The sequence below is a fragment of the Oryctolagus cuniculus genome, chromosome 20, assembly GCF_051225735.1.
Source record: "Oryctolagus cuniculus isolate XC-2025 breed Fujian yellow rabbit chromosome 20, ASM5122573v1, whole genome shotgun sequence".
NCBI classification, from domain to species: Eukaryota; Metazoa; Chordata; class Mammalia; order Lagomorpha; family Leporidae; genus Oryctolagus; species Oryctolagus cuniculus.
Genome location: NC_142886.1, coordinates 50,016,176 through 50,036,979, shown reverse-complemented (window position 1 = coordinate 50,036,979; position 20,804 = coordinate 50,016,176). Strand labels below are relative to the sequence as shown.

Below are 20,804 nucleotides of genomic sequence, written 5' to 3'. Positions count from 1 at the left end.
GCTGGTGGTGGTGTTAACTCGGTTCCCTGTGCCTTTTTGTCAAATGCTCTTCACTCCCCACGGAGGAAGGACCACCCCAGCGCAGCCCAGCCCATGTTGAGGCCTCTCTGCCAGGCTTGACACGAGAGGAGTGGTGGACGGGCATCCTGTGCGGAGGGCTGGCCTACAGGGGTGCGGGCAGGCGGGCAGGCAGTGCCAGGCCTCCGTGGGGCAGGGCTCTCTGGCTGCACATGGGAGGATGAGGCCCTGCCAACTCCCCCAGCCCGGGGGCTTCTTGGTGGGAAGGGGCAGTGGCCTAGCGGGAGGGCGAGGCTTTGTCGCTCGGGGCTGAGTGGGAGTGGCCCCTTTTGCCCAGGCTGACTCCTGAGGGCAGGTGGCAGTGACATATCGGGACGTGGGGCTTGTCTGGTCTTTGGATTCTAGGTCGTTTGTATTCATAATTTGGTAATGTGGCGATTTCGCCGAAACCCAAAGTGCCGACAGACACTCCTGTTCCGTGTGCTGCAGTCCTTGAATGAATTTGGAAGGGTGTCGAGGGACTTGGATCCTGGGACAGTGGCTCGTGCCCGAAACGTGGAGCAGCCGGCGGGGCATCAGCCGCCGGTGCCCCGGCTCCCCGCCTCGGAGCTGGCTCCCACCTGCCCCATCTTCCTCCCGGCTCTGGCCGCGCTCTGGCTCGTCCTCGCGTGGAGGCGCACACTCTGGCGTCTGATATGAACTGAGTTCATGCAGAGCTGGAGTCTTGCACCCACAATTCCAAACGCCCTAAAAGCTCTGAGGACGAAAACCTTTCCCGGAGCTCATTTGTTAGCCAGAGCTCACCTGGCTCGCCCTGAATTTGTCACATCACCTGGGCAGCCAGGAGGCCAGTCCTGGCGGCTGTCGTGTTTGTGTGGCCGTCACAGCGCGCCATGAGGACGCGGGGTGTGCAGAGGCAGGGGCGGGGAGCTCTGAGTCTCCCCAGGACTGGTGTGCTTCCCTGTGTGTCCAGGGTGGGAGCCAGCCTGGCCCAGGGCGCCACAGCCCTGCCCCAGCCACAGTGCCCCTGTGCCCTTCCAGCCTGCGGCCCCTCTTCCCTGGGACCAATGAACTGGACCAAATCTCAAAAATCCACGATGTCATCGGCACGCCCGCGCAGGAGACCCTCACCAAGTTCCAACAGTAAGTGTGGGGTGGGCTCTGCGAGCTGGACATGGACCCTCTCCTCTGTCCACCCACGCCCGTCTCCACGATGTCCACTCAGCCCCTTGCTCACCGGGCTCCCTCATACCAATAGGGCAGCAGGTGCGTGGGCTGTGGCGGCTGCTCAGCCTGGGCCCGGCGCTCCTGGGGCTTTGTGGGGTGGTTCGTCCTGGAGCCTCTCGGAGAGTTCTCTGAGTCCCGGGGTCGTGGTGTGGTCACCTGCTGTGCCGGCCACTCGGACACCCACACAGAACGGGCGCTGCCGGGCTTGGAGGCTGAAGCAGGGGGCGGGGCATGGGGGCGAGCAGCACCTGGCAACTTGCAGCCCCCGGGAGGTCAGGAGGCCGCATGTGCCAGGATCTGCTGTCTCCAGTTCTCTAATTCATCTCACGTGGGAAGGAGACGGTCTTACATTGATCGTTGGACGGACTCACACCACCCCTAATAGACTTAATTTTTTAGGTTCACCACAGAATGGAATGTGTGGAGAGTCCTGTGCCCCCGTCCCCCACGCACGGCCCCGGGCCCCCAGCGTGGCCAGCTGTGGCACTGGGTGGATGCACATGGACACCTCCCAGACTGTCACTTCCGTGCAGACCCTTTAGGGTCAGGATGATGGGCCAGCCCGGTGCTCCAGATGATGCGGTGATCGTGTTACCGTTGGGCTTTTAATACAGGTCGAGAGCTATGAATTTTGATTTTCCTTTTAAAAAGGGGTCAGGAATACCTCTGCCGACAGCCAGTCTGTCCCCACAATGCCTCTCCCTCCTGCATGCCATGGTGGCCTACGACCCCGACACGCGAATCGCTGCCCACCAGGCCCTACAGCACCCCTACTTCCAGGAGCAGAGGTAGGCTGCCTGGGCCCCTCCCTGCCAGGGAAGGCCTGGGCCCGTGGGGCACACAGGGGCTAGGGACCTGGCTCGGGAGCCACCAGTGGTCCCCAGAACAGCTCCCTGCGTCCTGAACAGTGGTTGGTGCCTCATGGGCCGCCCGCTGTGCTGTTTCCCCGAGTGGGCTGGAGGAGCCTGGCCAGTGTCACCCAGTGACACCCAGCGACAGTGCAGATGCGTGCAACTGGAGAGCACTGTGGGTGTGCATCTGAGATGGTGCTGTGCCTCTGTGTGTGCAGCTGTGGAGGCGAGCTTGGTCCCCAGGGGCGGCGCAGGCCCCTGGCAGCGCGGTGCCCATGGTTCGGGGAGCCCTCTCTGCTCCTGGGCCAGAACCGGGCTGGCTGAGCCGGGAAAGGAAAAGGCCTCCTCCCGATAGCTCGCTCGAGGTGGAGAAAGTCGGTGGTGGTCGCGATACGGGCACACCTGCAGGGCCTCATGGTGGCTCCCCTCCTTCCTCCCTGCAGGGCAGCAGAGAGACAGGCTCTGGCTGGCCATAGAAGAGCTGCCTTCCCAGAGCACGCCGGGGCCCCAGAACCACCCAGTCACGGCTGGCCGATGGCCAAGGAGGGCAGGAAGCAGGTACCGCGTGGGATCAGCCGGTGGGACTAGCCCTGCCCGGCAGGGACTGGACGCCTCGGCTGGCGGGCGCTCTCTGAGGACGCCACCTGTGGGTGGCGGGCTGACACGGCTGTCCCGGGGCCTGAGTCCCACGCCCATTCAGGACCCTGGTTCAGATTGCTCAGGCCCTTTCTTCCCCACCAGAGGGGGGTCGTGAGCAGGCCCAGAGGAGGCCCTGACACGGTCTCTGCACGCTGCCGACACCAAGCCTCTGTGCCGAAGGCCTGTGCAGGTGCACCTCATTGTGCCCTCACGCCGCGGCCCGGCCCAGTTGCCCTCCTAGTCGGTGATGGGTCCCCCAGCTGGGCCGCCTGCCCTGTCTGCACCTGGCCACAAGCCCCCGTGAGCAGGGCAGGCTCCCAGAGTGCCGTCCGGTGAGCAGAGGTCCTGCACACCTCTGGGTTACAGACGCTGGCTTCCTTGTCCTGCCCGTGGTGTGCTGGCGCCCACGTGGCTTCCTTGCTGTCTCACCAGCTCTGTGGCTCTGCCAGCACCAGGCCCTGTGTGGCGACATGCTCTCCTTCACTCAGTTCTGTCATCCTGATGTCACGCGGCCTTCCCAACACGGATTTCATACCTTGTGTCTTAGTTTGAGAGGCGGAGACAGAAGCAGACACAAGCAATAGCTGGCAAGCTGGTTCACTCCCCAGAAGCCGTGTGGGCGGGGGCTGGGCCAGGCTGCAGCTGGGCGCCTGGAACTCCCTGTGGGTCTCGAGTGGCTGGGGGGAGCCCAGTACTTGGGCAGGCACGTGCTGCTTCCGGGGGCTTGCTGGCAGGCAGCTGGGGTCTCTGGACTCCGAGCACAGCCGGGACCTGAACCCAGATGTTGTGTGGGCGTCCTCCCTGTGAGCTGAGACAGAGCCGAGGGCACTCCAAACAGCACACGGAAAAGTGAAGTTCAAAGGTGTTTATTTTGGTGCCCAAAACCTTTGTACTGCACGCAGTACAGGCCTGTAGCCTGGCTGCTGCGTCCCCACCACTTGGATGTCCGAAAGGCAAACTCGCAGGGACCCCCTCTCCCGGGCTTCCCCCCAGACTCACTTCCTCCCTGTGCCCCTCCCATGACCTCCCCTCGAGGGGGCAAGCAGGTCCCCTTCTGCTTCCCTGACCCCAGCCCCGTGGGCTCCCACCCCGTGGTACAAACCACGCCACCAGCAAGCCCCGGGGCCACCTTTGTCTTCTGCCTCACCTCACCTCCTGCCTCTGCCCACAGTGCTCTCTGCTGGGCCCCTCTTGGGGCACTTACCCCAAGGCCTCAGCTCCAGTCACATCCGGGCCGGATGGGCACACACGGCTGCCCAGGGGGGCTGGGGGGCTGTGGGGCTGTGTTCTGGGCAGACTGGACCCTGCCTTTTACATTCCACAGTTTTCACAGTGGCAAACATGTTTTTCCCAAACAGTGCCAACGCCACTTGTAGTTCAGGAGCCTTAGCAGGCACAGGCAGGCTTGGGCACAAGGTAGCGGCGTGAAAGCCGGAGGCCACGGTCACCTGTCACGTCACCGTGTGTCACCTTTGTGACGTGAGGCCGCCTCTCTCAGCACCCCCCACCCCCACCCCGGGTGCTGACTGCAGGGGGTGCACCAGGGTGGCCCAGTCCGAGGACACGCCCCGTCTGGGAGATTGGGTGTGAGTTCTGCCTCCTGCAGGCCGTCCTGGGACTCCGGGCCGTGTGTGCTGCAGGCACAGCTGGGCCGCGGCGGTGCAAGGAGCCTGCGTCGGCTTCCTGGTATGCGTGGGCGGCCGCTGCAGGCTCACTGGCCCTCCCTTGTTTCCAGAAGGCGGCCCTGAAGCAAGAGGACGCCCAGCCCCGGAGAGCAGGCCCAGGCTACGTCACGGAGCTGCCCCCGCTGCAGCTCCCGGCAGCGACCAAACTATCCTCGCACTCCAGCCCCGCGCTGCCCTCGGCGTTTGCCTGGGGGGCGAGCGGGACGGTGCCCCGGCTGAGACCCCTGCAGCGCCGCGGGCCCGACAAGCAGGTAGCTCCTCGCAGCCGCTCCCCGGGCTGCCCGCGGGGCCCTCGCAGCCCCGACTCAGTGTCCCCGCTTCCCTTCACAGAGGGACGCCCGCAGGGACGCGAAGCCTCACCTGAAGCCCTGGCGCCTGCCCGCCATCGACAGGAAAGGTGGCGGGTGCTGAGCAGCGGGGGGCGGAGGCTGGGGCTGCAGACTGCGGGGCTGGCCTGCCTGCACGTGCACCCCAAAGCCGTGGGCGCTCCCTTGGGGAACCACCTTCCCTTGGCCTCATTGTCCCAAAGGAAGAGCTTGAGGGAGAGGGGGATTTGTAAGTTTGTGTGAACCAAAACAGGGCCTGGGCTGCATGCAGCGTGGCCTGGGGTGGGGTCTGATGTCAGCCTCCACCTGCAGGCACCTGTGCACTCTGGCGGCCCCCCACGCTGCCCGCGCCCACCCCTGATTCTATTAAAGAGTGAGCACCTCTGTCCTCATCATGCTCTAGCGTCTTAGGGTGTCAGGCCTGTCCTGTCCCGGGCGCCCGGCTGCGCCCCGAGAGCTGCCCCAGGCGAGTTGCCTGAAGGGTCTTTTCCAAACACGAGGCCTGCAGACAGTGACCGAGTGCATGTTCCTCCTTCTCATCTCAAACTGAACAATACAAAAAAAGCTAGACTTCCAGGCTAGGGTTCACTCTCCCCGTTCCCTCTGTGGAGACGAACCCGTGGCCCCTTCCTCCTGCCTGCGTCCCGCTCCCAGGGGCGGACACAGGAAAGCAAGGGGCGGAGCACCCGACCTGGGCCCCGCGGGGGCACCGGAGCCCAAGAGGAGCAGATGCAGGACCAGCAGTGAGGCTGGCGTGGGCGGGGAGGCCGGGGAGCAGCTTCCTGCTGCACCCGTTTCAGAGCCTGGTGTGGCTGCAGGGCCTGACCGGGGTGTCTGCCATTCCTGTGAGGGCCTGAGAGCTGCAGCCAGGTCACGGGCACGCAGGTGGCAGGAAAGGCAGGGGCCCGCGGGACGGGCACGCCGCCTGGGAGCTGGCAGGGGAGGCTGCCCGAGACCCGTCTTCGGAGCGCCGGCTCTAAGTTGGGCACACTCACAGAGTACCACATGTCTGCATTTACCAGAGTTCTTCCCCTGCCAGGGTGTCGGCTATGAAGGGAAAGGGCTCAAAGTTCTGCATCCCCCCCCCCTTTTTTTTTTTAATTTAAAAAATGGTTTGCTAGCACTGTGGCATAGCAGGTAAAGCCACCCCCTGTAGTGCCAGTGTCCCATATGGGCGCCGGTTCCTGTCCCGGCTGCTCCATTTCTGATCCAGCTCTGCTGTGGCCTGGGAAAGCAGTAGAAGGTGGCCCAAGTCCTTGGGCCCCTGCACCCGAATGGGAGACCTGGAAGAAGCTCCTGGCTCCTGGCTTTGGCTCGGTGCAGCTCTGGCTGTTGCAGCCAGTTGGGGGAGTGAACCATCGATGGAAGACCTCTCTCTCTCTCTCCCTCTCCCCCACACCTCTCCCTACCTCTCCCTTCCACCCTCCCTCCGTCTCCTTCTCTCTCTGTGTAACTCTTTCAAATAAATAAACAAACCTTTAAAACAAATGCTTTAAAAGATTTATTTATTTGAGAGTTACCCAGGGTGGGCGGGGAGGCAGAGAGAGATTGAGCTTCCATCTGCCGGTTCCTCCCCAGACGACCGAAACAGCCGAGGCTGGGCCAGGTGGGAGCCAGGAGCCAGGAGCTTCTTCCGGGTCTCCCAAAAGGGTGGCAGAGCCCCAAGCACTTGGGCCATCCTCCACAGCTTTCCCAGGTGCATCAGCAGGGGGCAAGTTTGGAAGTGGAGCAGCTGGGACTTGAACCAGCCACGACTGCAGGATGTCAGCATCAAAGGTGGCGGCTTAGCCCACTGCACCACAGTGCTGCCCCCTCCCCTTTATCACACGAATTTATTTGAAAGGCAGAGTGGTAGAAAGAGGGAGAAACAGAGGTCTTCTATCTGCTGGTTCACTCCCCAAATGGCTGCAAGAGCTGGGGATGGGCCGGGCCAAAGCCCGGAGCCTGGGACTCCATGTCCGGGTCTCATGTGGGTGCAGGAGCCCAAGTACTTGGGTCACCTTCAGCTTTCCCAGGTGCATTGGCAGGAACTGCATCAGACATGGAGCAGCCAGGACTTGAACCAGCGCCTACATGGGATGCTACACAGCTGAGCCACAATGCTAGCCCTACATTTTTAAAAAAGATTGGTTTATTTGAAAGGCAGAGTGACACACACAGTGATAACTTCCTGGCCTCTGGTTCACTCCCCAAATGGCTGCCAGCAGTTACTGGGCCAGGACAAAGCCAGAACTGGAACTCCATCTGGTCTCCAGTGTGGGTGGCAGAGGCCCCACGTGCTTCTCCTGTCTCCTGCTACCTTCCCGGCGCATTGACAGGGAGCTGCAACTGCAGTGGAGCAGCAGCACTCCAATATGTAAATGTGTATTTTAAAAATTTATTTGTTTGAAAGAGCTAGAGAGAGAGACAGGTCTTCAGTCCATTGGTTCACTCCCTAAATGGCTACAACAGCCGGAGGAGCTGTGCCGATCCAAAGCCAGGAGCCAGGAGCTTCCTCAGGGGTCTTTCCACAAGGGTGCAGGGGCCCCAGCACTTGGGCCATCTGCCACTGGTTTCCCAGGTCATTAGCAGAGAGCTGGATGGGCAGTGGAGCAGCCAGGACTCGACCCGATGCCCATGTGGCATGCTGGCACCACAGGCAGATGCTTAATCTACTATGACAGTACCGGCCCCTAGTACTCCAGTATTATTATTTTTTTTTAGAAAAAATTTTTATTTATTTGAAAGGCAGAGTTCCAAAGAGAGAGAGGTTTTCCATCTGATGGTTCACTCCCCAAAATGGCCGCAGTGGCCGGAGCTGGTCCAATCCAATACCAGGAGCTTCTGGGTCTCCCACGTGGGTGCAGGGGCCCAGCAGAGAGCTGGATCGAAGTGGAGCGGCCAGGACTCGAACTGGTGCCCATATGGGATGCCGGCACTGCAGGCGGCGGCTTTATCCGCTACACCACAGTGCCAACTCCAGCTGTCCAATATATTTTTTAAAAGATTTATTTATTTATTTGAAAGTCAGAGTTACACAGATAGAGGAGAGGCAGAGAGAGAGAGAGAAAGAAAGGTCTTCAGATGGTTCACTCCCCAGATGGCCGCAATGTTCGGAGCTGCGCTGATCAGGAGCCAGGAGCTTCTTCCGGTCTCCCATGCAGGTGCAGGGGCCCAAGGACTTGGGCCATCTTTCACTGCGTTCCCAGGCCATAGCAGAGAGCTGGACTGGAAAAGGAGCAGCCGGGACTAGAACCGGTGCCCGTATAGGATGCCAGCTCTTCAGGCCAGGGCGTGTTAACCTGCTGCGCCACAGCGCTGGCCCCAAGTCCAGTATTTTCACACAGGTAAATCCCGCCTTGCTGTCAGTCAGATTCCCTCCTGTGGCTTCCTCCAGACAGGAAGAGACAGAATGAGTGAGGGGATGGCTAGAGGGGAAGTTCCAGACGTGATTTCCAAAGGCATTTGTGGCTCACTTGCAGGCATCTGGCCCCGCACGGGCGGGGTCCCTGACACCCGGAACAGAGCCTGCAGTCGGCAGTCAGCCGCCTAAAATGTGCACACACCTGGTGTCGGCAGGAAGCCCGTTCCTAAGTGTGTTTCATGAGCTCGGTTTCATTAGAACCTGCTGACGCGCGTGCATTTGTAGTGCTTAAGAAGCTGCTTGGGGGGCCGGCACTGTGGCGTAGCGGGTTAACGCCCTGGCCTGAAGCGCCGCCATCCCATATGGGCGCCGGTTCTAGTCCCGGCCGCTCCATTTCCAATCCAGCTCTCTGCTATGGCCTGGGAAAGCAGTAGAAGATGGCCCAAGTCTTTGGGCCCCTGCACCCACGTGGGAGACCTGGAAGAAGCTCCTGGCTCCTGGCTCCTGGCATCGGATCGGGGCAGCTCCGGCCGTTACAGCCATCTGGGGAGTGAGCCAGTGGATGGAAGACCAATTCTCTCTCTCTCTCTCTCTGTAAATTTAAAATTAATAAAATAACTTAAAAAAAAAAAGCAGCTGCTTGGGACGCTGGCGTCCCACACCGGAGTTGGGTCCTAGCCACCCACATCAAAGACCCGGATCGAGTGTGTGGCACAGCTTCAACCCGGCCCAGCCCCACGCATCTGGGGACTGAAGCAGTGGGCACGGAACTCTTGGACTCTGAAACCAGTTTTTGTTACTGAGACTTTAGTATTTCGTATTCACTTTCTGGAAGGCTCACACCACAGGGCACGTCCCAGAGAACAGGCCTTGGGGGCAGCTGGAGTCACGGAGCGGGGTCAGCCCCCGGGGCCCGACTGTGACCGGTCCTTCCACGTGGACCATTCACAGAAATGACGAACACCCAGCAGGCCTCTCCAAGGCCCGAGACGACCTGGAGGTGCCCCAAGCTGAACGAGATCCCTCAGAGCGCTGTGCCTTGGGCGCCGGCTGGCGCGTTCTGGGCCTGGGCTCGGCTCCAGGGAGCTGGCGGGCAGAGGGCACCTGCGCACAGCCCGCGGGCAGTCCCCGCCGCTGCTTCACGTCTCCCAGCACGTAACAGAGCCGTTTCCTACTCACCGTCAGAAACCGTGGGATACGGAGTCACGGGCTCTCGGAGACACACAATGGGACGCTAAGCTGAGAAAAAGTGAGCAGTGGACAGCGTGGCCGCCCTGCGTGGCTGCGGATGGGCAGTCACGTGGTCTTCAACCTGATACTGACCTCCGGAGCCCTCCAGGAACACGGCGGAAAAGGGTCAGGGTAATTCCATTAACCAAAAACACTGTTAAAAACTGAGCCAACTTCACGAAGATAAACAAGTGGTATATTCAAGATAGTTTTAATATTAATTTTTTGTGAATTAGAAATATCACTCTTAAATGATGAAAATTATCAGTGGAGTAACTATTCCCCCAATTGCAGAATTACATTATTTATACATATAATACAGAGTTCATTGCATTGGAAACCACAGTATTAAAATAAAGTCAACACATAAAAAGGGCGCCTGCACAGCGCGAGGGCCGTGAGTCCGTCACACCCAAATGCAAAGTCTTTTTCTATCAGCGCTAAACTATTTTAAGTGCAAACAATTTTTTAAAATCTATGATTGCAGCATCCGTCTTCCTGAATTCACACATTTAGGTCAGAAAGTGACAGCTCCGCACGCGCGCTGGGCTGTCCTGACCACTCAGGTATAAAAAGAAGCAGTGCAAAACCAAACAGGGCCAAGGCCTATCTCTAACCGCAGAACCGCGGGGCCCGCTTGTCTGGGACAGTCTGTGTTACACTGTGTGCACAGGCCTGTACTCCACACATACGTGACATTTAATTACATTGAGTTTTAGGGTAAAAAGCAAGAATACGCCATTTCTTATTTTCACTGCAGCTCCGAAAGCCCGGTCTGAAAGGGAAGCAGGTTCTCCGGCGCGCGGCGCCGGCTCCGCCACCGTCGCTCCGGCAAGGCCGCGTCCGGGGAGTGTGCGAGCTGCAGCGGGGTCTCTACACTACAGTTCCACCTGGAGAACTGGCCTGGCTTGGGGATGACAATAAGCCCTGCGAACAAAGCAGTTTCCATTAATCCAGCAAGACACTGGGCAGCCCTGCCGCCACAGCTCACCCTGCTGCAGACTCCGGCGTCCACAGGCATCACCCAGAGGCATCACCGCGGGGCGCCCCCAGCCCTGGAGCTCAGCACCACGCAGGAGAAGAGGCGGGGCAGCCTGGGTCCTCTGGAATTTCACTGGCCCAGGGTGTGGACAGCGCACCCCGCCCCTCGGAGCCAGGGCTGCCCTGCCAAGGACAGCGTCCAGTGGCTTTTTAAAAGGCATTTTCCTCCTGGGCTTCTTGCTTTCTGTGTGGCCACGTGAAGGTGGCAGCCTCTGGCCGTAGCTCTCCGGTGCACAGGGTCCAGGCCGGGGCACGGGGAGTCCCTGAGGCTGGATGTGGGGAGAGAGGGTGGGACCAGGACGATTCAGATGGCTGTGCATCTGTCACAACAGGTGGGACCTGTCCCCTCAGGGCCCGAGCTTAGACAAGCCTAAGGCTCAACCCCTTCCAGAGCCCAGAGCAGTCACACTGTGCGCACTTCTCGCTGGGAGGCACGGGTCGCAGCAGTCTGGTGTCCGTGCCTTAGTGCAGTGGTCAGCACGTAAGCTGTCCTGAGAGGGCTTCGACCGGAGTGTGTGCACTGTCCGCCGCGGAGCCTGCCGGGGCCGCGACCTGAAATCGACCTGCACCTCGCTGCTTCTCCGGGGGCTTGTGCACACTTCCCACCTCGCAGCTGGACTCTCACCAGGACAAGGCCAGGAAGCAGGCAGCTGCAGTGGGATCTGTGGGAGCTCTTTTTCCTCTGGGACCCGTGACAGGCAAAACCGCATCCTGACTTCTGTGGCCTGGAGTCTGTGCACCTGCGCTCCCGCCAAGTCACAGGCCCGGGACGGGCAGGGGAGGCAGCGCGGGCAGCCAGGGCCCCGAGGCGGACGCCCCCTGGGAGGCTCTGCCTTTCCAACCGTCCAGAAGCAGACTCAGATCTACCAAATGAGGAGCCCCTCCTGTTCCCACCAGGGGCAGGAGGTGCTCTGTTTCTCCCTGCGACCCAGCCTGGGGACAGCCAGAGAGGCGCCCCTCGGCCACGGGGCTTCCCGTCACAGGTGGTGGCCGCAGGCTGGGGGGGGCCCCGCTGTCGGGGGCCGGGAGGGAACGCAAGCTGCACCCTGAACAGCTTTTCCAAAGGTGAAGTAATTGTAGCATCTCCACCGAACACGTTCCACATATAAGCAACAGGAAAGTTACTAAGGTGTCTCTGCAAAGCTTTGCCGAGTAACTGACACAGACAGCGACCCGGACCGCCCCACCCTGGGGGCTCCGTGGCGCACGTCGTTCGTGACTGCTGTGGTGAACAGCAAGGATCTAAGGCACAGAGGTGGCTTGAAGTCGGGGTGGGGGGGACCTGCTCTAGTGGTGAGCAGCTCCCCTCCCCTGGTCTGCCGGCCCACCCTCAGGGCGGAGGGAACATACCCTCCGGGGACAGCCGGGTGCTGGAGGCCGCCTCATCGCCCACCATCCTGGGGATGTTCAAGGGCCTCTCTGGTCACGTGGCTGTAAAGCAGTAACATGCCAGCTCGCCCTGGACAGGTCTCCTGCAGACAGACGGACAAAGCTCTCATGGGAAGCCCCGGTGCTGGCCGGCCCCGAGGCCCTCCCGGTGCAAGCCGTGTGCCAGGCGCACCCCTGCATTAAGAACCCTGGCCCTGGCTGCGCTTTCCTGAACCGCCAACCCGCGATAATCCCAGCACTCTCGCTGCACAAAATTCCCAGTGAAAGCGCCAAAGGGCAGCTGGCCAGAGCTGCTGCTGCTGCTGAACTCCGAGGCGCAGAGGGGCCTGGTGCGGGAAGCAGACTGGGTGCGGCCCAAGCTCGGCTGTGCCGCCCGCCCTGCGCTGCCACCCTGGCTCCTGCTGGGCAGCTGGCCGTGCCCTTTCGCTAGCCTGGACACACATGCTCCCCAGGAGGCCCTGCACTTGGCCCAGCGGCGATGTCCTTTCAGCCCCTGGGCAACAGCAGAGGGAAGGGTCCCAGTGCCCCGGGCGCACGGGAAGTGTGCACACTCCTGTGTGAGCCCTCGGCTGGGGGCAGGAGGAACAGACCCCACTGCCTCTTCCTACAGCCCTTCTACCCTGAGTCACTTCCAGGAGGCCCCTGTCCATGCTGTCCTCACCGGAAGAATTCGGACACAGGAGGGGAGAGAGGCCTGTGGCTTGGGGTGGGGGGGGACCCACCAATTCAGACTCCACCACTTATTTCCATGGGCAGCGGTACGTGGAAGAATGGTGAGCTACCTGCTTTTGTGAAGGTACAAACTCGTTATTTCTGTAAGATCAACATGTTTTTTCTCTAAGCAAAATGAATGCCTTGCTGTCTACCTAGGGATCTGCAGGGCGAGCAAAATACACCCCATCCCCACGGGTCAGGCAGAACCGGGCGCAGAGCGACCTGGACACAATTCAGCATGGGGGGGAGGTGCTGCAGACCACAGGGAAGCTTCTGGAACCCACCCCTGGAGAGGGCTCGGAGGAAGTGACACGTGGGAGCGCCGTGGGCAGCTCAGCGCAGCCCTGTCATCACCTGTGACTTTGAAGGTCTCGGGGATGGGGGCCCGGGCCCTGTGGAGAGGGAGGGACCACAGTCCTCAGCAGACGACAGAGACGGCCTGCTCGGCCGGTGTCTGGGCCAGGGCGGCCGCCACAGCCATCTCAAGCCTCAGGCAAAGCGTTCCCAACTAAAACCACAGCAGCCGCCCAGGCCCAGGAAGAGAGCTCAGCAGAGGCCCGCTGGAGCCCTCTGCCCTCTCCCGCTGCTGGCTGGGGCTGGAGGTCAGCTCCGGTCCTGCCCCCCCGCCTCAGCACAGGTGCGGCCACGGTGCCCGTGACACTCACGGCCATCAGGGAGCTGCTGCTGTGGGGCTCAGAACCGGCCCTAAGAGGTAGCAATTCCGTGGCTTCTAGTTCTGCAAACACGTACAAGCCTCAACGTCACAGCGTTGAAAGCTTTTCTTTTTGGTTCACTGAGACTTTTTAAAGCTCAGATGTGAAAATGATTACTGAGAGTTATCTACATTTACAATTCACTCGCATGTTTATTTAATGTCAATATACAGAGGACAGCCTCAAAAAGTACGTCAGAATACCAAGTACGTAGTGAACCTCTTCAGCTGTGACAGTGACAAGGGAACAGCTAAAACAAAGCAGTGAAACAGAAACATGATCTTAAGTTTATAAAGCAACAACACTGACATTTTTAAAGCTTCATTAATTATTGCAAGAGTTAAAAATTTACCAATATTTCATGTTAGGAAGGCTCTTTATGAAATTTATTCAAGTTAAGATGAAAATTTTAAAAAGGAAATAAATACATGTGGATTTTTCTTTTGATTTCCACTGCAAGTTAATATTCATACAATTTCATACAGTGTTTTTACCTAAGGTAACAGTCTTCAATGAGCTCTGCATATTATGCAGGGGGTTTCTCTTTTACACTTTTAGACTGAGAGACAACAACTCGACTAGGACCCGAGGTGGATGCAGCAGGCGCAGCGTGGGTGAGCAGGGCGCCGGCGCGGCTCCTCGTGAGCCCGGTCCCGAAGGCGACGGGTGAGCGCATGTGCCTTTCAGCGGTCACCAGTCTGGGTCATGACCTGAGGTCCCCATCAGCCCTGGGTGCGGGGCACTCTGGACAGGGAAAGGCCTTGCCAGCTCTGCCCTGTGGCCGCTCCCTGCCGTGGCCCAGGGTAACCCTCAGTGTCTCAGGGCGCCCCGTAGGCCTACACAGGCGTGCAGTCCCACTGCTGCGGGCTGACCTCAACACCGGGCGCAGCCACTGCCACGAGCCACTTGCTTCCTTCCCTGCGTTCCCTGGCGTGGAGGCCCCTCAGCCAAGCCCTCACCCACAGAAAAGACACATCCTTCCCCCGCAGAAGCCTCGGGTGCAGCCTGCTTCCAGCTCTTCTGCAGGAACAGGACGCGGCGCTTGTGTCTATCGCTGGCGGTCAGCTCCCCCCGCTCCTCACACTGAGCTCGCTCAGCAAAGACGGCCTCTCCCAGGCAGGCTGCAAGGGGGCCTCGCACTCAGCTGCAGGTGCGTGGCAGGACTGAGGGTGAATCTAATACTTAAAAAGTCCAGATGCGCCACAGGAGTGGGGTGGGGGGAGGGGCTGCCTGCTGTGGGGCTGGAAGAAGGCAGAGCTTTGCCCCTCCTGGTACTGGAGCGTCTGAGACCACCATCAGCTGCGCAGTTCCCTCAGTCCCAGGCCCACGGCTCCAAGGACACTTCCGAACTGCTGCAAGATTCAAGCAGCACACAGCTCAGGCTCTGTGCCACCACGTACGCACGTAACGTCAGAGCCCGAATGCTCCAGTATTTTTAAGGTGTCTGCCTGCTCTCTCTTACACACCCCCTCCTTTAGCCTCTCGGGGAGGGCTGGCCTGCCTGCTGGAAATGACCACGTGGAGCTGGCCTCTGGACCTACCGGAAGGTCTAAAAGTGGCGAGCCGGGGCAGGGCAAGCCGAGGGGCCCCCAGCACCTCGGCCCAGGACGACCGTCAGGCGGTACTGCACTTGACTGCTGTCTGAGCCTTCCAGGTACGCGGCTCAGCACACAACGGCCAAGCAGTGCTGACCAAGGAACGACGGCCTCCTCTTCCAATTGCTGGGTTTTATTTATTCCAAGGCTTAGGTCAGAGAAAGATATTCTCACCCATATTCAATTCTGAGCTGAAAAACTCACAGGGAAGCTCAAAGTTCAGTGAGAAAATTGTGAAGGTGTTCCCCCCGGTTCTCCTGGCAGTCACTGGAGGTGGCGTGGCACTGACTGTACCTCACACATCCGCGGTCAGGAGCCAGCGTGGCTGCCCTGCCCGCCCCACCCCTCCCAGGTCTGTGGGAGCCAGGACTCAGCAGCACATCCAAGCAGGGGCCCGCCCGCCCCTCTCTGCAGGGCCCTCTTCTCTCCGGCTGCCGGGCACCTTAGTTCTGGTCTTGGAGAACACCTTGCACTCTGTCCTCCTGCCTGCAGAAGTGCTCTGCCGGCTGTCAAAGAAAGGAGGCAGCAGTCAGAGGGGCAGAGCGGATGCTGCATGTGGCCCTGCAGGGTCCCAGCCCTCCGCTGGCGCCGAGCCGTGGGGACGGGGACAGTGAGGGGCCCCAGAGAGATCTCTCACACACCAGCATCAACTGGAACAGACTGGACAAACCTCCAGACTGTGACATGATCATGGTTTGTAACCTGGAGGCGGGGGTTGTACGCACCCACATCCTCCCAGCTCCCCCCACCGCCCTGTCCTCACACCCCCGAGATCCCTCCCGAGACAGCAGGGCAGCGGGCGGCTACGGGACAGAAGCCCGCGAGCACCCTGTGGGCTGTGCTGCCCCCACGAGCGCACCCTGAGGAGCGTCACCTTCAGAATGAGGGTCACCAGCAGCGTCCCCGTGACTCTACTTACCTGGGGTCAGCCACCTCCTGTTCAGGTCAAATACAAAGTCCCGAATTTTGAAACTGCATACTCAATGCCTCAGAAGCATTTGAAATATGATTTCTAAAACCATGTAGCTGCCTAGAGCGCACATGCAGTGTTCACTCCTCCTCTCTCCACCTGACACCCAATCTGGCACCCCAGGTTGAGTCAGTCCACAAAGATGACCATGTCTGCTACCTTCGACCGGTTACCCTTTGGGCCACACTTCGAAGGCGGGCAGGGTAGGACACTGAAGTTCTCCAGAGGCACCTGGGAGGCCGCGGTGCTCTCCCAAGGCAACACGCCGGGGGCTAGACCGTGGGGACCGGACCCGCACGACTGGAGGCGCGAAGCTGCTGCTCTGTCTACAGGAGTCAGTCAGTCAGTCACCAGGTCTCTGCATTCACGCTGGAACCAGCACACGCTATTCTATTTGATTACGAAGGTGTGCGGAACAGAAAACAAGCCTAAATGCCCAAGTATGTTAGCAAAGAATTACCATCTTGACAAAAAACACATAGCTCAAGGACCCACCTCACCCACTGTGCAAACTGGGATTCGAAAAGCCCCTCCGCGGCTGACAGCGATCCTGAGGGAACCAGCCCAGTCCTGCAGCACAGCCTCCCGGGGGCAGAGGAGGCCACGCGGCCCCACTCCTGAACGGCCGCAGGCCCCGGGGCCCTGCAGAGGTGCCGGGCAGCATCAGCGTCCCAGGAGTAATGGCAGAGTCACAACTGCCTTCCAGGAAGAGGGGACAGCAAAGCCTGCCCTGCGCGTCCCCTGTGGGGGACTGAACCCAAGCAGGTGCCTGTCAGGCAGCGCTGCCACAGGCTGCAGTCACATGTCTTGCTGCGCCAAACAAAAACAAAACCAAACAAAGCAAAATACAAAGAACCCTCCTCTTCTCTCACTGGGGAAAAAAAAAAGTATGTAAAGTGCATCTGAGGTCAAAGGTCTTGGCTCATGCGGCAAGAGGCACTTCTGACAACAGCTGTTGGCGACCTCAGCCCACAGTTCACTCTCTGTCCAGACTCTGGGTCATGTGAAGACTTTAGTGCACAGAATCTCAATCAAAGTTCTACAAACTGCTTCTTTGAAAAAAGATGTTTATTAAACAATTTTAATTGTCATAAAATGACTAAAATGGGTTTTAAAAATTAAGGCTCTTCTCCTTCTGTGGATTGCCAGAACAATGTAAAAATAATATCAATCAACCCTGAACGCTTTGTCCCTAACGTTAAATTTCATAGACTCCTAAACAGTTTTATGATTAAGATAAAAAAGTGGACTATAAATGGCAACGGCCCCTTGTACTGAACACACACTCTGATCAGGTGTACAATACTCTAATGGAGTAGTTAAGCAAAAGTATTCCAGTTAAAGCATCGATTTTAATTGTAGCATTTTAAAGTCATCGTTTCCCAACACTGTCATGATTTTCCTACACCTGAAATAGTCTGACACAGGAGTGCTGGCCTTGGGACTCTACGCTCCCAAGAGGATGACTGACCTGGCTGGCAACTCGCTTGATTATATTTTTAAATGCTCTCAGGTGAATTATCAAATGATTCGGAATTACATGGCATGCAGTATCCAAAATTATGGCTCTGATGCATTTGGATTTACATCAAGAATCAGAAGTGTCATTCACATTCATTGTACACCCCACCCCCCCTCGAGAAAAAACAGTTACTACCTATTCAAGTCTAGATCCGGTGCAGCATTAAGGATTAAAACTTACCACTTTCCCAGGCCTTCCCCACGTGCAAACAAATCCCTCCTGACAAGCAGTGACTATACAGTCTTCAAGGAAAATCAATACCGTCAGTCTTTCATGCGCTATCTTTTTACAGATCAGTGGCTCTAACAAAGGGACGTCTTCCATTCGAGGACACAGGGGCGTTCCCAGAGTTTTAGCAGGGTCCGTTTTTGTTTTAGTAACTAGATTCAGTTTGTCACTACTCTTGCTAGAAATGTGTCCCATGCTATGGTTTCGCTTGTGATCTTTCTCGTGGTGCCTCTCCTTCCGGTCGTGTAGTGAGAGTGTCGCAAACTTGCTGACCCCAGAAGCAATGGCGCCATCCATGACGCTGCTTTTGCTGCCAGCATTGGAGACTGCTGAGTGGGGAAGGCTGTTGGACCGCGGCAGAGGAGGGGGCATGGAGTTTCCGGGCGTGGTGACACTGTTCCCATTGCTTCCAGCAGGAGGACTTGTGGCATTCATGACATTCGTGTGTGTCCTTGCTCGCGAAAGGGGTTGGTGAGGGAAAAGGATGTCTTCTGTGAGGTCCCACAAGCACAGCTGTGTGTCCTGGCCCACTGAACCAAACCGGTATGTGACACTTACGGGGCGGCTGTCTGTAGAGTTCCGTTTGGACAGCCGGGACTGTGTACTATTTGCTCGATCTCTGCCAAAATGGAGAAGGTCTTGGAAGTCCTCGTCACTGCCACTGAACTCCATAGGGTCACTTTCTTCCACACTAGTGGTATAGGGGTCAAAGGCCACCACACTGACCCAGGACTTGTGCCCATGGCCTCTAGCTATTACTCGGCAGTCTACAAAAGACCAGACTGTCACCAAGTCGTCCTCTCCACCCGTCACAATGTACTTGCCGTCCGGGCTCCAGCACACACACAGCAAGCCCCCAAAGTAGCTTTTCATCGTACCGTGCAGCTCCACCGAGTCAAAGTTGAATACCCGCAGGAACCCGTCCTGGCTCACGCACGCTAAGAACTTGCCATCTGGGGAGAAAGCAAACTCATTGAGGGCCCCCTCGCCCACCGTCCACTTAAGGAGAGGGTTCCTCGTGGATTTGCTCTTGCAAGTGTGCACGGCAAAGCTCTCTCCCTGCTTCAGGAGCTGGTAGTGAGGGCCAGTGGTGCCACAAGTGTGCTCCACGTTATACAAGTACATGTTCCCACTCGAATGAGCCACTAGGAAAAGGCTTTCCGAGCCGGGGACCCACTTGACACAGGTTACTCGTGACTTGTCTATTAGTCTCTGTGAAGACAAAGGAGAACAAGTTATCACAACAGAGAAGTCTGAAAGTCGGCTCTCCACCAAGAAAACGAGTCTGCTTCTCAGTGAGCCGGGAGGAGTCCGTCCAGGCACGCCACATCTACCCTGCGGTCAGCCACGCCGGGAGGGCACCAGGCTCTGGACAGCGTGTGCCTGAACCGCACTTGGCTCAGCCTCTGACCTGACTTCACAGAGGAAGTCGGCCTTCCGGCAGTAGGTGCCTACTCGTGCCAGACACTGTCCCAGAGCTGGGCTGCACCTCCTCTCTGAATCAGTGGCTTACTGCTCTGGGCCTGGCACCTCTCTACGGTGACCTCAGGCAGTGCGCCATGCCTCCCAACTGGAAAGCTGTGCCTCCCGGGTTTCTCGGCACTCACTGTCACTGCGAGTCAGGTGCACACCGCACCCGCCTCCTGCTGCGCCTGCCTGAGGTGGGGTCAGCTCTGGCCAGTGCCAGCAGCATCCGGGGCTCCAGAGCAGCCTTCCCGGGCTCAGCCTCGGCACGTGTACTGGCTGTCCTCTCTTGACCGAGGTGGTGTTTAGACATAACCAGGTGATTAGCTCAAGATTATGCCATCATCACTAGCATTCTACCCTGTGCTCAGTCCTAGTCCACTGTCCTAGTTGTTTCTCTAAAAGGCATTTATCAGCAGTCTTGCCTTTAAAACAAAAGAATGAATGGCAAAAAGTAAAAAAATCCCAAAAGGCACACAGTACCCTTCCTGCTTGTGCCAGGGAGGTCTAGCATGGCTGCTTCCCAGAGGGTCCCTCTCTGGTGGCTTGGATTCAAAGTCACATTAGCAGAAGTCACCCAGAAGTTCCCAAGACTCACAAGTTCAACCTCAGAACAGCGCCTAAGGGAGCCCAGCACTCTCTACAGACTTGCGTTTCAGAGGGGCACAGGGCACACTGGGGGGCCTTGCCTAGAAACACTGCTGCCTTCTGCCCAGCTGGCTTTGTGTCTGCTGTATCTTTTTAAGAATATTACAGAAATTACTTGATTTTCAAAAGCAGGGCTACAAAAGAAGAAATGAATGAGCCACACATACTCACTGCATGAAAACTAGCTCTCGGAGGCTAACCAGCAAGTCCAGGCAGGAAGAACAGGGCCCTAATCCCTGGAAAGCAGGTAAGCTGAGGGGGCTCAGGGTGCTGCAGCAGGACTCAGTGCTCACTGTCACCTAACGGCAGGCCTGGAGCTCTTAAATTAACAGGTACCACCCTTGGGGACACAGCCAACATTTGCATCCTCTGCCTCTTTCCCTTCCTGCCTGGTGACCTACCTATAAAAGGCACCTGACCTATGTCACTGCCAACAACCTAGAAACCCAGCAGGACTCTGGCAGGATCTCTGTAAGAACTGCTCAATCCCTCTGACAAGAGATCAGGGGGTAGTCTACACGGCTTGACCAGGGCTTCTGTGGCTGGGGTTCAGGGCTATGTTGACGGTGGGTTCTGCATGGGAGCTGTCGGGCTGCCCCAGCATGTCTGCTCACACAAACGTGGCTATGCCTGAGGGCACCCACAGCGGCCTTGCCAGGTGGGCCTGCACAAGCTGCCTCACGCTGGGATGCCAGGCTGCTGTCCGTACCCTGGAAGAGGCTCTCTCAACGCCTGCCCCTAACCTCTCACCAGATTCAAATCCAAGATCACTTCACTGTTACTCTCATGGGCACAAAATTTTAAACACATACTTGGGAATGGCGCTGTGGCTCACTCGGTTAATCCTCTGCCTGCGGCGCCGGCATCCCCTATGGGCACTGGGTTCTAGTCCCGGTTGCTCCTCTTCCAGGCCAGCTCTCTGCTGTGGCCTGGGAAGGCAGTGGAGGATGGCCCAGGTGCTTGGGCCCTGCACCCGCACAGGAGACCGGGAGGAGGCACCTGGCTCCTGGCTTCGGGCTGGCGTAGCTCCAGCCATAGTGGCCATTTAGGGGGTGAACCAACGGAAAAGGAAGACTTTTCTCTCTGTCTCTCTCACTGTTAAAAACAAAAAAACAAAAAACAAAACAAAACAAAAAAACACACACACACACTCCTCTGCATTTTGGACTCTGTCCCAAGTCCCTGTTAATCAGCTTCCTGG

The 20,804-nt window shown here is 58.3% G+C and overlaps 2 protein-coding genes across 32 annotated transcripts in view; one reads left to right on the top strand and one right to left on the bottom strand.

Annotated features, from left to right (window-relative positions):
- The window catches only part of MOK (MOK protein kinase), a 28,731-nt gene extending 23,593 nt beyond the window's left edge, over positions 1 to 5,138 (top strand). For 6 of the 15 annotated variants that reach the window (XM_089322666.1, XM_089322669.1, XM_008248662.5 and 3 more), the window contains 5 exons: positions 1,060 to 1,161; positions 1,860 to 2,033; positions 2,540 to 2,654; positions 4,471 to 4,671; positions 4,751 to 5,138. In XM_089322666.1, the coding sequence (XP_089178792.1) occupies positions 1,060 to 1,161; positions 1,860 to 2,033; positions 2,540 to 2,654; positions 4,471 to 4,671; positions 4,751 to 4,831 (673 nt within the window). In that variant the 3' untranslated portion in view covers positions 4,832 to 5,138. Of the gene's footprint in view, positions 1 to 991; positions 1,162 to 1,859; positions 2,034 to 2,539; positions 2,655 to 4,470; positions 4,672 to 4,750 lie in introns of those variants that run through there. The other 9 variants (XR_016226807.1, XR_016226808.1, XM_008248664.5 and 6 more) reach the window with 7 other exon arrangements.
- Positions 5,139 to 9,514: 4,376 nt separating this feature from the next.
- Positions 9,515 to 20,804, bottom strand: part of WDR20 (WD repeat domain 20) — a 61,802-nt gene continuing 50,512 nt past the window's right edge. For 6 of the 17 annotated variants that reach the window (XM_051834893.3, XM_008248674.5, XM_051834898.3 and 3 more), the window contains 2 exons: positions 17,444 to 18,703; positions 9,515 to 11,832 (listed from right to left, as the gene is read on the bottom strand). In XM_051834893.3, coding sequence (XP_051690853.1) covers positions 11,743 to 11,832; positions 17,444 to 18,703 — 1,350 coding nt within the window. In that variant the 3' untranslated portion in view covers positions 9,515 to 11,742. Of the gene's footprint in view, positions 11,833 to 13,304; positions 15,278 to 16,791; positions 18,704 to 20,804 lie in introns of those variants that run through there. The other 11 variants (XM_002721720.6, XM_008248675.5, XM_089322664.1 and 8 more) reach the window with 4 other exon arrangements.